Source organism: Emys orbicularis, chromosome 1 (genome assembly GCF_028017835.1).
Source record: "Emys orbicularis isolate rEmyOrb1 chromosome 1, rEmyOrb1.hap1, whole genome shotgun sequence".
Taxonomy (NCBI): domain Eukaryota; kingdom Metazoa; phylum Chordata; order Testudines; family Emydidae; genus Emys; species Emys orbicularis.
In genome coordinates this window covers 77,650,983-77,666,669 of record NC_088683.1, presented here as the reverse complement: position 1 = coordinate 77,666,669, position 15,687 = coordinate 77,650,983, and the positions used below count along the sequence as shown (strand labels likewise).

At 45.7% G+C, this 15,687-nt stretch overlaps 1 protein-coding gene across 3 annotated transcripts in view; it reads left to right on the top strand.

Annotated features, from left to right (window-relative positions):
• The window catches only part of PPFIA2 (PTPRF interacting protein alpha 2), a 627,181-nt gene that overhangs the window by 387,147 nt on the left and 224,347 nt on the right, over window positions 1-15,687 (top strand). For 2 of the 3 annotated variants that reach the window (XM_065422644.1, XM_065422651.1), the window contains one exon: window positions 2,125-2,199. The exons of the other annotated variant lie outside the window; for it this stretch is intronic. In XM_065422644.1, coding sequence (XP_065278716.1) covers window positions 2,125-2,199 — 75 coding nt within the window. The remainder of the gene's footprint in view (window positions 1-2,124; window positions 2,200-15,687) is intronic. 3 annotated transcript variants of the gene reach the window in all.

Sequence of the window (15,687 nt, the reverse complement as noted above, 5' to 3'; positions counted from 1 at the left end):
GTTTAACAGACAGGTATAGAAAGAATGAATAGGTGTTTCTGTTGAAACAGAACTGTCCTCAGTTGATTTAATGGTTGCTTAGGTTGGGAGAACAAACTGGAGCCAGCAGGCTTAAGATTCTGGGGTGGGTCAGAAAGACAGTGGACCGACCCTATACTCTTCGGGGATTATTTATTTATTTATGGAAGGAAGGAAGGAAGGAAGGAAGGAAGGAAGGAAGGAAGGAAATGAAACCCTTTTCAGTTTAATTACTCTCCTACCAACTGACAGCCCTACCTTTACTATTGCCATATGGTTTAGGGTGAGAAAATGGCATGTGAATAGAGTGGCTCAGTATGTAGCTTATTCATGGAAATTCCCTGCCCACTTTCCCTGAGCGGCTGTGCTCTCACAAACCATGTGGTTCCTCTCATTCATCCATTGAGCCCAGGGCCTACTATCCCCAGGATTAGTGAGCCTGGCATGAAGCAACATATCTGGCTTTCTGGACTTTATTATGCCTCACAGTTCCATATAAACAAGGGTCAGGATTGGGTCCTATAGTATTGCATTGAATTTAAGAGGTAAATTTTCAGATTCCAGCTTCCAGCTCTGTATGTGGCCCAAGGGGGTTTTGTACATTCAAATTCTAACACTATTCAAAATCCACATGCAACTGTTAGAATTTTGTTAAAATATACGAACAGGTGTTACACCTGTAGAGTGCATGGGCTTGTATGTGTTTTAATTTTGTGTTTGTGTGAATAGCAGTCCTATGACGTCTAATGAAAATTTACCCCTAACTATGTATAAATGTTTAGAAATCACTACTGTAGATATTTTAGGTCATTTGAATAAATTATATGAACATACCTAGCATGTTCTCACTGCAATTAAACTTGTTTTTGCTTTTTACTAAATATGCTAATATATATTTTATTCAAATTAACTAAAACAAATAGTGTTGTGCAAGCAACAACTAGTTTAAGATACACATTAGGCTTACATGATCTTTTATTTCATCTAAGCCAGAGTAAATTGCTACAAGGTTTTCTTTACATGTTAATTAATATAACTTGAATAACTTTCCATGATGCTGTTATTTTCTGCAAATGTATTTGCTGTCTCGACTTAGTTAATTTCAACATTTGATTTAAATAAGAATAAGACTAAATAAGTGTACACATTGCAGCATAGTGTTGAAAATAAGTAACTTCAATAGTATGCTAATATGTACAGTTTTAAATGTTAGCTATTTGTTATTCGCTCTTGTGAATGCTGTAGTGTTAGGTATGTATTATAAGCATTTGCAAAATTCCACTTTCATCAGTAAGGATAGTAGGAGGTCAAAAGTGAAGTATTTCCCCCCAAGTTCTTAATTGATTAGGATTTCTTTCAACATTACCTATGGATATGAAATAAGTGTTCAAACAAGTAGAAGTTTATATGCCTTCAGTTGTATAGAATAAGACACATCACTTTCTTGTGACCTTCTGTGTGGGCCATAGACAGTATTAAGGGAAGCCCAGAAAATGGATAATAATGTCTTCTCTCATATATAATAAACTCTCATTTATTACAAACACAGCATTAGCTTTTTGTGTATAGGAAATATATCTTGTAGATTCTTAATAACTTTTTGCAAAGATAAAATAAAGTGAACAACTTTACTAACACGGATTAACTTGATCAGTTACAAATAGTGCTGCACATACCCTTTTCAATTAGTTTGGTAAATTAAATTAGTATTACCAGTTATTCTTCACACAATGAACTTTAATGTGTTTTCAGGAGTTCTTTTCCATACCATTCCTCTGGAACTGTTCCAATAAGTTCTTATATTTAGTATCATGTCTACTTCTAGAAGGTTGCATTTACTGTACATTTCATAGATTTAAAAGGAAATTGTATAGTAGCAGTGTTAGGCTTTAAAGGTTGTAACCTAATGCTCACATATGTGGCTTCACTCTTCTCAGAATCAGGTTTAAAAGGCCTTCTTAGTTAATGTCTCATGTGCGTTCAGGACACAATACACATACCTGCAAACAGACCTGCAGATTGTACTATAGTGTTTATGGCAGATTATATAAACCTTAAAGCCTGATAGAAATCACGTTACTGCACATATTTTGGTTTTTCTTCTAGGTAAGGGAACGACTGAGGGTTTCTTTAGAAAGAGTCTCTGCACTGGAAGAAGAACTAGCTGCTGCTAACCAGGAGGTAACATAAAACACTTTCTCCCCGTTTTAGGTGCAATTTTTCTAACATTCTGTCCCTTGTGTTTCCCATCACTATTATTGAAACTGACACAAAACAATAAATTACATTCTGTATAGGCCACTGACCAAGGCCTATTGTAAGTGGTTGTCATATTAATAAAATCTTCTGATTTCTGCTTTATTCAGATCTGTCATTGCGAGCAGACGAAACAAACAAGGGCTAGTGACAGTTGCCAAACTTTTCTTTCCTTTACTAGATATGGAAAAGCCATGAGGCAATAGATATGTGTCAGAAATTGTAAGCAATATAATAACACAATTGCTAAATTGGAGTTTATATCAGATATTGCTATAAAATTAGGGACCTGCAAACTCAACAGTAAGTACAATATTATAAATTAAATATACCCTGGGAACGGCTTACAGAGAGAAAAGTTAAAACCGCTACATAACCTATCCTAATAGTGTATTTTCTCTGTGTATGCATTAACATATAGGGGTTTTTTTTATACCTAATCCTGTGCTTATTACTCAAGAATGAAGATTGCAGGCTTGGCTCAGATATTGTACGATCCTTAGTTAATAATTAATATTGATATGTATAGGTCCTCATCCAAATCCATAAAGTTCAATGGAAGTCCTTCTGTTGACATCTACTATCTTGGGACCAGGGCTTTAGTCAATCATCTCAGTATCTAGTTGTTTTGGGGAGATTAGTTATACTTTCAGTCTTTGCCAGTCAGACACAAGGGAATTCTAAGAAAAAGCACTGTAGTTCTTGGTTTGCCTTCCGAGCCTGGTAAATATGCAAAATAATATATGTACTTGTAATTGTTCTTGCTTTACAATCTACAAATGAGTAATAAGTATATTAAATACAATAGAATTTTAGCTATTTGGACAGCAAGTATCCAAACCTTTCTAACAAGTTGCCGCTCTGTTTCCCATGTTTTGACTCCATTCTTTCTCACTGAATCCTGCTTATATGAATTATTTGAACAATTTTGGTGTCACCTAGTATTATCATTTATCTGACATTCATCACACGAGCATCTGGGCACCTTACAAGGCTTACATTGAAACATTCAAGAGTTCAATGAGAGAGACCAAACATAGAGCTCCCTGAATGCTTGTGGCTTTATTTTTCAGCTAGCAAACCAGAACTGAATCAATGTAGAGGGCATAGGCAAACAAGGGGGGGTTCCAAAGAGGATGGAGCTAGGCTGTTCTCAGTGGTGGCAGATGACAGAGCAAGGAGCAACAGTCTCAAGTTGCATGAGGGAGGTCTTGATTGGTTATTAGGAAAAACTATTTCACTAGGAGGGTGGTGAAGCACTGGAATGGGTTACCTAGGGAGGTGGTGGAATCTCCATCCTTAGAGGTTTTTAAGGCCCAGCTTGACAAAGCCCTGGCTGGGATGATTTAGTTGGGGTTGGTCCTGCTTTGAGCAAGGGGTTGGACTAGATGACCTCCTGAGGTCTCTTCCAACTCTAATCTTCTATGATTCTATGATTCTAAGTACATTTTGCAGCTCTTTCTAACAGTGGCCAGATTTGTACTTAATTATCTTTCCACAAGAAGTGAATTACAGACACGCTTGGGTTTGCTACTGAGAATGATCTTCAGTGATAGTCCCAGCCAGCTGGATAATTGTGATCCACTGTAAAGGACAAAATACAGAATCAGTTGCTTCTGATACTTACTTATACCTTGGCCAATAAACACTCTACTGTGCCAAGAAGGTGGCTCTTACATCTCTGGACAAAATCAGTTTCAGGGCTAGAGAATAAGCAACTGAGCATCCAGTAGTGAAATTTCTGGGCAGTTCTTAGAAACCTCTCTTCTAAAGCAAGATCATGCTGAGCAGTAATAGGCATCAGTATGGGGAAGGGAAAAGAATGCAGGGATAATAAATATACAGATTAAAATGAATTGGAAATGAGGATATTGGAAAGGCCTTCTTGCCTGCCATCCTTAGAAATGTTATACAGACTTACTGAGTTAATAATGCTGAAAACATTTAGAAGGACATTAATCAACAAAGCCTGACAAGATCATTTACACAACATGAATATTGGTATTTCAGTTTCTTTCAAGGTACAGCCTGTTATAGCTCAAAACTGAAAATGTATTAAATAATAATAAAAAAGAACTTGGCAAGGAGATATACAGTAGGGAATTGATGAATTACATTCAAACAATCAGTGCATTTTGAACAGGAGTTCAGATAATGTTCACAATTATTTAATTAAGCCCAAAAATGGATTAGACATCATCATTATATAGGGGCTGATTTAACACCAAAATCTCCAGTGAATGCCCAGCCACTGTTCATTTGAAAGGCATTGTAAATTGGATGTAGTGTATATGAAAAGAAATGGGGCAAGTTTCCAAGGCAATTGGGTTCAGGCCTTTCAGTAATTTCTATATTGCTGTTACTCTGTTCTGTTCTTCTAAAACACTCACTACTAATTGGCAATGTTCCTCCCTTGATAATTCATATTATTTTTCTCCATATCCATGTTCTTTTCATTGTAACAGCACACTCCATAGTCAGGACTAATATAGTCACCTAAATGATTGCAATAGGTTGATACCCTGATTGAAATGTTGTATCACTAGGGGAAAGACACACAGAAGATCAAGGTTTAGTAAACCACAGGAACACGTTGATATCTGCCTAGGTCATGGCTGCCCTGATGAAAGTGCCCAAACCCACAAAACTACAAGGAATCACATAAGAAATTCAGAGAGGTTAGGCACTTAATGAGACTGATACGCCAAACAATAAACACCTACAGGCTTACATAGGGAAAAGATAAATAAGAGCTTGTACTCCTAAATAGGCCTTGTAGCATAATTCCTAAATAACCAGCATTAATAAACATAATGACAGATGTGAGAAATTTAGATAACATTGTGAACACAGGCAAAACCTGTTTGGTTTCAGCTTTGGTTATAAACCAGAAACTTATGCAATAATTTAAAGTGGGCAGCAAACAAAAACCTGTGTAGTTGAAACTGCAGGGAGAGTTGAGATAGGCAAAAGATAATTACCGAAATTGGAATTTGATCCGAGCTTTCACCTCTCAGGGGCAACTTCTTTTACTGGGGGGGAGATAAAGCTAAAAAATAAAATAATAGCTGTTGAATAACGCCTCAATGAGTAGTTTTGTACCACGACTAAATTTGTTCACTTAATAAAGTGAGATAAACAAAATTCTGTTCCAAAATCAGTGTTTCATATATTTGTTAATGGAAACCCTAATTTTGGGGGTGCTAACGTCCCTTAAGACCCAGTTGTCGACATCCACACTGCTTTTCCAGAAAGAGCCGTGGGAGCACAAGTGGCCTTAAGCCTCTTTTATGTCACCAGCATGCTGGACCTATGGAGAAGAATCTCCCCTACTAAATCAGCAGCATCACTTCCTACTGAGCCTGTTTTTTTCTTGGTCTACTGCCTGGACATTATCTAGTTAAATAGCTGCTTGTGAGATTTCCCTAACTGGGTTTGACTATACATATTCTGATGGTAAAGACAATATTTTAATTCCTAGATGCCCTAGGAAAAGTGCTCAGCTGTACTTTTCAAACCCACGAATATCCTCAAATGGTACATTATTATTCTGTTTCCGCAGAGTCTGGAGTTCCTAAAAAGAGCAAATGTATGATTTCTTTGCCTTATCCTCAAATGAATGTACTATAGAAATGATGCAGGTTTTATAAAATGAAGAATTTTTTGAAGATTTAAAAAAGAAAATCAAAGTAGGGTTTTTTGTTTGTTTTATGTTATTTTTTAAATCAAGAAAGATATAACATGTACCTTAAACTATCACAGGATCCACCATATTAAATACAATATATCTAGTGGAGAATTTCCCAAACTAAGTTACATTAGCTGTCATGTTCAGTGAGCAGTCCTCCTTTCGTGTTCTTTATGACTTGCATTTTATATCATCCGTATGATGCTTGTTTCATATTCGCTTTCTATTGAAGCGTTGTTTACAAACAATAAAAATTAAGTTTTAAGGACTCAATCCCACAAGGGGCTGAGCAACTCCTATGTGTTTTGAATGCCTTCAACTCCCTTACAAATCAGTGGGAGTTGCGGGTGCACTCACCATAGGGTGACCAGATGTCTCAATTTTATAGGGGCAGTCCCGATTTTTGGGTCTTTTTCTTATATAGGCTCCTATTACTCCCCACCCCTGTCCCGATTTTTCACACTTGCTGTCTGGTCACCCTAACTCACCACCTTACAAAATCAAGGCCTAACAACACTTTGGGGGACTTTCTTGTTTTTGACAACTAGAAACAAGATGGTGGTGAAAGTCGCTGAGGGGCAGCATTCTTAATTCCTGTTAATTTCCCCATAAAGAATATTACTGCTGTAGGTTTTTAAATTTGAGTTCAGCTATTGTATGTAATCCAACAATTACATACAATAGTCACCATTAAAATGCTAGCATTTGTCTACAATTATCATACAGTTGTATCTGGGATTACCACATTTTTCTTTAATGTTTATAATAGGAGATATATGTGGTCACATTTGGCAAGTGCTGACTTTTCATATTTTTTTTTCTGTAGCTGTTGCATATATACTAGCTTTTTGCAATAGTTGGCAAGGGGGGTTGGTCATAATAGTTAAAAGTACTGTGCATACTCACATAGGTATTCATATACCACACCACTCAAGTGTGTCAGTGGTGTTGCCTTTCCAGGAGCCATACTTCTACCTATTCCAAAGGCCCCAGATGTGTGTCAAGAACTGTGTGGGAGATGGTTGTAATTAGCAATTGATTTCTGCTGCTAGTCCTCCAGCTCACAATAGATGGTGCATCCAACACTGAAGTTTGGTAGTCTACTAACCTCTGCCTGGGAACATTTGTCAGATAGGATAGAAACTTGTTGAAATACCAACCAGTTTTTCCCACTAAGTGGGACTTGCCCTTTTTTTTATAAGAGCTGGAATATAAAATTGTCTGCCTGTCTCTCTATTCTGTAGCATTCCGAGCTGTATTATTGAGACTACTGGCAGGGCAGCCAGCCCTCATAACCCCCACCTTTTGATGTACTGTTACTAATATTATGAAATTCAGTCTTCATTAAGAGCTTGATTAAATTATGGACATCTCCAGCATATGAATCAGATGCTTAATTAAGCTCTATTTATCTCAGAGAAAAAAGCAGGCAGTGAACACTTGGCCCCCGGTGCTTGCTGTCCATGTTAGAAAATCTCCAGGAGCCAGTTGAGACTTGGGGCACATTTAAGAGACTCCAGCAGCCTCTGAAGGATGCAAATTCAGAGTGCCTGGAAACATGATGCAGCTTCATGTGGTTGTAACATGCTTCTCACATCCCCTTCTTGCACCACTGCTCTGTGGAAAGGACAATTCTTGTCACTTCCATCAAATCAGAGTTCACTTTATCCCAGAACCATCTGAAGTCCTAACAAGCACTATTTCATCTAGAAACTACCTCTAAACCTTTCCCCCAACTCTTGTTCTTACCACCAGGCCTGGTAATTCACTGGCTCAGTATACTGGAAGCAACCCTGGTTGTGGAATTTATCACTTACTTGCAAGATGTGGCAGGATAGTTCAGAGGGGAGAGGGATAGCTCAGTGGTTTGAGCATTGGCCTGCTAAACCCAGGGTTGTGAGTTGAATCCTTGAGGGGGCCACTTAGGGATCTGGGACAAAATCAGTACTTGGTCCTTCTAGTGAAGGCAGGGGGCTGGACTTGATGACCTTTCAGGGTCCCTTCCAGTTCTATGAGATAGGTTTATCTCCATATATATATATCACACAAATCCCCACCACCACCACCCCTTCCTAGCTGTGTTACACCACAAGTGTTCCACATATGTAAAAGCCCACATATTGGCAACATCATATGGGGCCTCCAAGGCCCTTTTATTTTAGTTCAAACACAGGCTCTTCCATTTTCCTGGATCAAATGAGTAGAAAACCACAGAGAGATCATCCAGTTCTTCTTCGAGTGCTTGCTCATATTGATTCCAATTAGGTGTGCGCGCGCCACGTGCACGATCGTCGGAGAAATTTTCTACCCTAGCAACACTCGGTGGGTCGGCTGTGGAGCCCCCTAGAGTGGCGCCTTCATGGCGCTGGATATATACCCCAGCCGACCCAGCGCCCCCTCAGTTCCTTCTTACCGCCCCTGACGGTCGTTGGAACTGTGGAGCGCGGCATAGCTGTTCTCCACTCTCCCTAGCTTATCCTGTTAATTCGTATAGATAGTTGTAGTTATAGTTGTTGTATATTCTTTAGATTAGTCATCCTGTTCATAGTTATTGTTAAATAGTTGTAAATAGTTTGCGGGGGTTAAGGGGGCTACTTCTCCCCCCTTTTTCCCCCGGCGCATAGCCGGGCTCATGCCCAAGGCTCCTGGCTTTAAGCCGTGCGCGTCCTGTGCTAAGCCTATGCCAACGGGAGATCCGCACGACTCGTGTCTGAAGTGCTTAGGAGAGTCCCACCAGACAGATAAGTGTAAAATCTGTAAGGCTTTCAGACCCAGGACCAAAAAGGAGCGGGACTTTAGGCTCAAGCAGCTCCTCATGGAGGCGGCACTTAGCCCAGATCCTCCCTCGGCGCGCCAAGTTCCGGCACCGAGCGCCTCGGTGCGCAGCGCCCCTGTGGCACCTACCGGTACTGCACCGCGAGGAGACGCGGATAAGGCTTCCCGGCACCGCCCTCCTTCGGCACCGCGTCCGCCACAAGCGCCTCGGCGCCGGTCCCTGTCTCCGGGACATAAGAGACCCCGCAAGACGCAGGAGGCCGCTGTCCTACAGGCACCGGCTCCCCGGCACCGGGGGTAGAGCCAGGTCCGCCTCTAGAGCGCCAGAAGGCGCAGATATCTTCAACACCGTTGAGTCCGGTGCGGACTGGCTCACCACCTCGATCCGTGGTAGAGCCCTGTCTCCCATCTACTCCAGAGACTTTTGCGACGGCCAAAGACTTCATCGCTCTCACGGAGCCGGCGCCATCTCAACCCGCGGCACCGCTCGCTCTTCGGGCAGTGCAATCCAGGGGCAAGCCTACCCTGGTACGCCCGCCGTCTCCGAGCGTGGACTAGCGGCACCGTTTCAGGTCTCGGAGCAGGTCCCAACGCCGCTCGCAGTCCCAGCGCCGATTTTCACCCTGGCACCGGTCGTACTCACGGCCTAGGTCCTCTTCACGGCACCGGTCTACGTCTCGGCACCGTCAGGATCATCGGTACCGATCGGAATCCCGACGTAGTTCTCGGCACTGGTACGAGCGCCGCTCCAGTTCGAGGGGCCGCTCCCGGCACCATGTCTACAGGCGGTCGTCTTCGTCTCGGTCCAGGTCCGGATCTCGGCACCGACATGGCCAGCGGCACCGATCTCGATCACGGTACCGCTAACCGGCACTGCACAGGGACCGCTCGCCGACTGACCGGCACCGATCGGCACCGTATCGTACCGAACCCATGCAGCCGCGTTCGGCACCGCCCTGGCCCTCGAGATCAGCGTCTCGCTCCTCCGATGGCGCATCACGATCGGCATACCCTCCTCAGGGTCAGGCTGCCGCTGACTTGGGTCACTGGCAGGAGGGGGCAGAGGTCCCTGCGCAGGACCCTTCACATTGGTCTTTCTGGACCCCGTGGGCGTATCACCAGGCGCAAGGGGCTCCACCATCAGCCTCTCGCTCGGTATGCTCCGAGGCCAGAATCCCGGAGGCCACCATCTCCCGTCCTCCCCCAGGGGGCATGGAGGCTCCCGTGCCTACACCTCCTCAGGCCATAGACCCCGGGGCAGGAGATCCTCCGCTTCAGGGACCCTTAGAACCGGAACCGCCTTTGGACTCCTTGCCCCCGGAGGCAACCTCCTCATCTTCCCCGGATGAGGCGGTGGCAGGCACAACAGCTTCGGGCCCGCCCCCAATAGATCTTCGAGCCCACCAAGACCTATTACGTAGGGTGGCACATAATATGGATCTCCAGGCGGAGGAGATAGTAGAGGTACACGACCCGGTGGTGAGCATCCTGTCGGCTGATGCCCCATCCAGGGTGGCATTACCTCTGATTCGGACGATTCAGGCTAATGCCACTACCATATGGCAAACCCCTCCCTCCATTCCACCCACAGCCAGAGGGGTAGAGAGAAAGTACTTCGTCCCCTCCAAGGACTATGAGTACTTATACACGCACCCTCCACCGTGTTCACTGGTCGTGTCCTCGGTGAACGCAAGGGAGCATCATGGCCAGCAGGCGGCAGCGCCCAAATCGAAGGACGCTAAACGCTTCGATTTGTTCGGGCGTAAAGTATACTTGGCGGGGGGGTCTGCAGCTCAGAGCCGTGAACCAACAGGCGCTCTTGAGCCGCTACAGTTTCAACTCATGGAACTCCATGAGTAAATTCAAGGAGTTGGTTCCCCAGGATTCAAGGGAGGAGTACGGGGCCTTAGTGGAGGAAGGTAAGAAGGTGGCTAGGACCTCCTTACAAGCCTCCTTGGACATTGCGGACTCGGCCGCCAGGACACTAGCATCGGGCATAGCCATGCGACGAGTCTCCTGGCTCCAGGTTTCGGGCTTACCGCCAGAACTGCAGCAGACCCTGCAGGATCTACCGTTCGAGGGCGAGGGGCTGTTCTCGGACAAGACGGACTCTCGATTGCAGAGCCTCAAAGATTTGAGGACCATCATGCGCTCCCTGGGGATGCATGTCCCAGGGCCCCAGCGCAGACCCTTTAGGCCACAGTCACAAAGGTTCTTCCCTCCCCGCCTCGTCCGAGACAGGACTTTGCCAGAAGGCGCGGACGAGGTGGTAGACGAAGGTCGACCGGCCCTCAACAGGGTCAGAACCAGGGCCCACCTAGGCCACCTTCAGGTCAGAGGCAAAACTTTTGAAGGGGCGCTCGAGGACGGTGCCCCAGCCACTACCCAGGATCCATCTCCTTCCTTTCGGGATCACCTCTCCCGTTTCCACCGTGCTTGGTCCCTTATAACCTCGGACCGTTGGGTCCTTCGCACGGTGGAGAGGGGATACGCTCTTCAGTTTTCTTCGTTCCCCCCCTCCCACCCTCCCTCCCCGTCCCTCTTCAGGGACCCTTCTCACGAGCATCTCCTTATACAGGAGGTTTTAGGCCTCCTCTCTATGGGGGCCATAGAGGAGGTGCCCCCACAGTTAAGGGGCAGGGGGTTCTACTCCCGCTACTTCCTGATCCCCAAGTCAAAAGGGGGTCTGCGACCCATTTTAGACTTACGCGGACTCAACAAATTCATAGTAAAGTTGAAGTTCCGCATGGTCTCCTTGGGGACCATCATCCCTTCCCTGGATCCTGGAGACTGGTTCGCCGCCCTCGACATGAAGGACGCATATTTTCATATAGCAATCTACCCCCCCACACAGGCGCTTCCTTCGATTTGTAGTAAACAAGGTGCACTACCAATTTGCCGTCCTTCCCTTCGGCTTGTCCGTGGCTCTGAGAGTGTTCACAAAATGTATGGCGGTCGTGGCAGCATACCTTCATCGACAAAGGATACAGGTGTTCCCTTATCTAGACGACTGGCTGGTGCGCGGCCGCACCAGGGAGCAAGTTCACGCTCACGTCCAGATAATACTGCAAACATTCCACGAATTAGGCATTCTACTCAACAAAGAGAAGTCCACTCTGGAGCCAACCCAGAGAATAGAGTTTATCGGGGCAGTCTTAGACTCCAGACTCGCCCGAGCTCTTCTACCAGACAGTCGGTTTCTCACCATCACAGGCATCATTCGAGGGCTCCAGGTCTTCCCAATTACCACAATAAGGACGTGCCTTGGCCTGTTGGGTCACATGGCCTCTTGCACTTATGTAACCACGCATGCCAGACTTCGACTTCGCCAGCTCCAGGCCTGGGTATCGTCGGTGTACCGCCCTTGTCGACACGACCTGAACATGGTGGTTACAGTTCCGAACTCGGTCCTGACCTCTCTCACCTGGTGGCTAGATCACAGGGCGGTTTGCGCGGGAGTGCCGTTTCACGCCCCACAACCCTCCCTGCACCTGGTCACGGACGCTTCATCTCTAGGTTGGGGCGCTCACCTCGGGGAGCACCAGACCCAGGGCATGTGGACCGCATCCCAACTAGCCCTGCACATCAATGTTCGAGAGCTGATGACGGTGCGCTTAGCCTGTCAGGCGTTTCTAGGTCTCCTGCGCGGCCGTTGCGTCTCAGTCCTCACCGACAACACCACGGCTATGTTCTACATCAACAAGCAAGGAGGAGCCCGGTCGTCTCTCCTATGCCAAGAGGCCATTCGTTTGTGGGAGTTCTGCATTGCCCACTCAATACATCTCACGGCATCGTTCCTCCCTGGAGTCCAGAACACTCTAGCGGACCGTCTCAGCAGATCTTTCCAGACGCACGAGTGGTCGATTCGCCCAGACATCATCTATGCCATCTTCCAGAGGTGGGGATTTCCCCAGGTCGACCTGTTCGCATCTCGAGCCAACAGGAAGTGCCACGCGTTCTGCTCCCTACAAGGGTGATCCCCGGGCTCTCTGTCGGACGCCTTTCTTCTAGTGTAGAAGGGCCAGCTGTTCTACGCCTTTCCTCCATTCCCACTGGTCCACAGGGTTCTGCTCAAGCTACGCAGAAACCGGGCACGTATGATTCTAGTCGCTCCAGCCTGGCCAAGGCAGCACTGGTACACCACGCTCCTGGAGCTATCGGTTCAAACACCGATTACGCTTCCCTTGTGCCCAGACCTGATATCTCAGGACCACGGCCGACTCTGTCATCCAGACCTGCAATCGCTCCACCTCACGGCATGGATGCTCCATGGTTAAATCGGACAGAGCTACAATGCTCACATCCCGTGCAGCAGATTCTGCTGGGAAGTAGAAAGCCCTCTACACGGACCACCTACTTAGCCAAGTGGAAGCGTTTCTCCTCTTGGTGCGAGCAGCGAGCCACGCCCCCTTTGCAGGCTTCTATTCCTCTTATACTGGAGTATCTCCTATCCCTAAAACAGCAGGGCTTGGCGATATCTTCGGTCAGGGTTCACCTGGCCGCTATATTGGCGTTCCACCCAGGAGAACACGCTTCCTTGGTCTTCTCTAACCCGATGGTCGTCAGATTCCTCAAGGGCTTAGACCGGATATACCCACAGCAACGCCAACCCGTGCCGGCATGGGATCTTAACCTGGTTCTCTCCAAGCTCACAGGGCCCCCGTTCGAGCCATTGGCTACTTGCTCACTCATGTACCTATCTTGGAAGACAGCCTTCCTTGTCGCCATCACTTCAGCACGCCGTGTTTCTGAAATCAGGGCCCTCACGTCTGAGCCTCCTTACACAGTTTTCCATAAAGACAAGGTGCAGCTTCGCCCCCACCCCGCCTTTCTTCCCAAGGTAGTTTCACCTTTTCATGTGAACCAGGACATATTTCTTCCGGTCTTCCATCCTAAGCCACACGCTACCCGTCAAGACCAGCGTATGCATTCCTTGGACGTACGCAGGGCACTGGCTTTCTATATTGAGCGTACAAAGCCGTTTAGGAAGACTACACAGCTCTTCGTTGCAGTGGCTGACCGGATGAAAGGCTTACCGGTCTCCTCACAGCATCTCTCCTCTTGGATCATGTCCTGCATTCGTGCTTGCTACAACCTGGCTGGTGTCCCGACGCCGCGCCTCACCGCCCACTCCACGAGGGCCCAAGCCTCCTCAACGGCCTTCCTGGCTCATGTCCCAATCCAGGACATTCGTAGAGCGGCGGTTTGGTCATCGGTCCACACCTTCGCCGCTCACTACACGCTGGTACAGCAGTCCAGAGACGATGCTGCATTCGGATCAGCGGTTTTGCACACTGCGATGTCTCACTCCGACCCCACCGCCTAGGTAAGGCTTGGTAGTCACCTAATTGGAATCGATATGAGCAAGCACTCGAAGAAGAAAAAACGGTTACACACCTTTGTAACTGTGGTTCTTCGAGATGTGTTGCTCATATCCATTCCAAACCTGCCCCCCTTCCCCACTGTCGGAGTAGCCGGCAAGAAGGAACTGAGGGGGCGCTGGGTCGGCTGGGGTATATATCCAGCGCCATGAAGGCGCCACTCTAGGGGGCTCCACAGCCGACCCACCGAGTGTTGCTAGGGTAGAAAATTTCTCCGACTATCGTGCACGCAGCGCGTGCACACCTAATTGGAATGGATATGAATGTTTTATCTCAGAATGTTTTATCTCAGAGGAAAGATCATTGTTCTTGGGGAACACTGACAAAACCCCTGTGACCTCTGTAGAACACTGACACAAGTGCATCACGAGAGAGAGAGAGCATAGGTTTATCAGTCACTGCACCTCCAAACTCGTTATCTCAGCATTTGTTGCAAATGCCAAACACTAATGTATTTTCTCCATTAACTGAGAGTCTGCTTTGACCTGGGTATCTTTAAAGTCCCTATCAGTACTGTTCCTGTTAGAGGTAATCTTTAATGGACCCTTGTGATTGTCTCCAAAATTGGATCCTTACATCTCCTGTGTCTTTTCCAGGCACTCCATCCTCCTCTGCTGAATTCTACTCATCCCTTCCAGGATAAAATTAAGATGCAGGGTTATTCATCTCCCACTCTCAGGGCTCTCAGTGAAGTTGCAAGAAGGCTGGACCATAGGCATTTACTTCATACAACCGCATGCTTGTGTGACTACTGTCCTCCTCTTTGATTGGCCTTTGCTAAATGGGCATCAGTAAATGTCTAATATTTGCTGGAATTCACTTTATATTATAAAACACAGTAAAAGTTACAAAAATACATTACGGAACTCCTCTTTCTTACAGATGGGATTAGCCTTACTGTTGGGAGTCAAATGATATTATATAGAGATAGGAAGATAAGAATTGCTATAATGGATCAAACCTGTGGTCTATCTGTCAGTGGCCAATACCAGATGCTTCAAAGGAAGGTGCAAGAAACCATTTTGTCGACACTTCCTAAAGAAAAGTTTTCTCTTAACCCAGGGTGGTTAGTGATGACCTTATGATGCATCCCTTACTTATGTTATAGTTAATTACTATTATAGCACCCATGGAATCAGTCATCAGTAATTTTAGCACTTACTTTTAGAGATCACAGTAAAAGGTTAATTTGGGGTTTGATTCTTTTTAGCCTATTCCATGAACTTCAGAAAATGCAGTCACTCGGTGTTAGCTCACCTATGCAGTCACAAAGGGCCAAAACCACAAATGAAATTCTTTGTTTCTTCTGTACGAGGTGGGCTCAGAAACAGAGAAATCATATGGGGACATTCTGCAGTTCTGGAAAATTTTGGCCCCACCTATTAAGAATAATGCAGCACAGCATAGTTTGTGCAAGTATTATTACCTGTAAATATTTAATTTAGTATGTATTTTTAAATGATAACCTTATCCATCTATAGAGTGTTGTGTTTACACATAGTTCTACATACATATATTCAAAACTACATATTTGAAAGGTTCACAACACATTAGCATATAAACCCATTT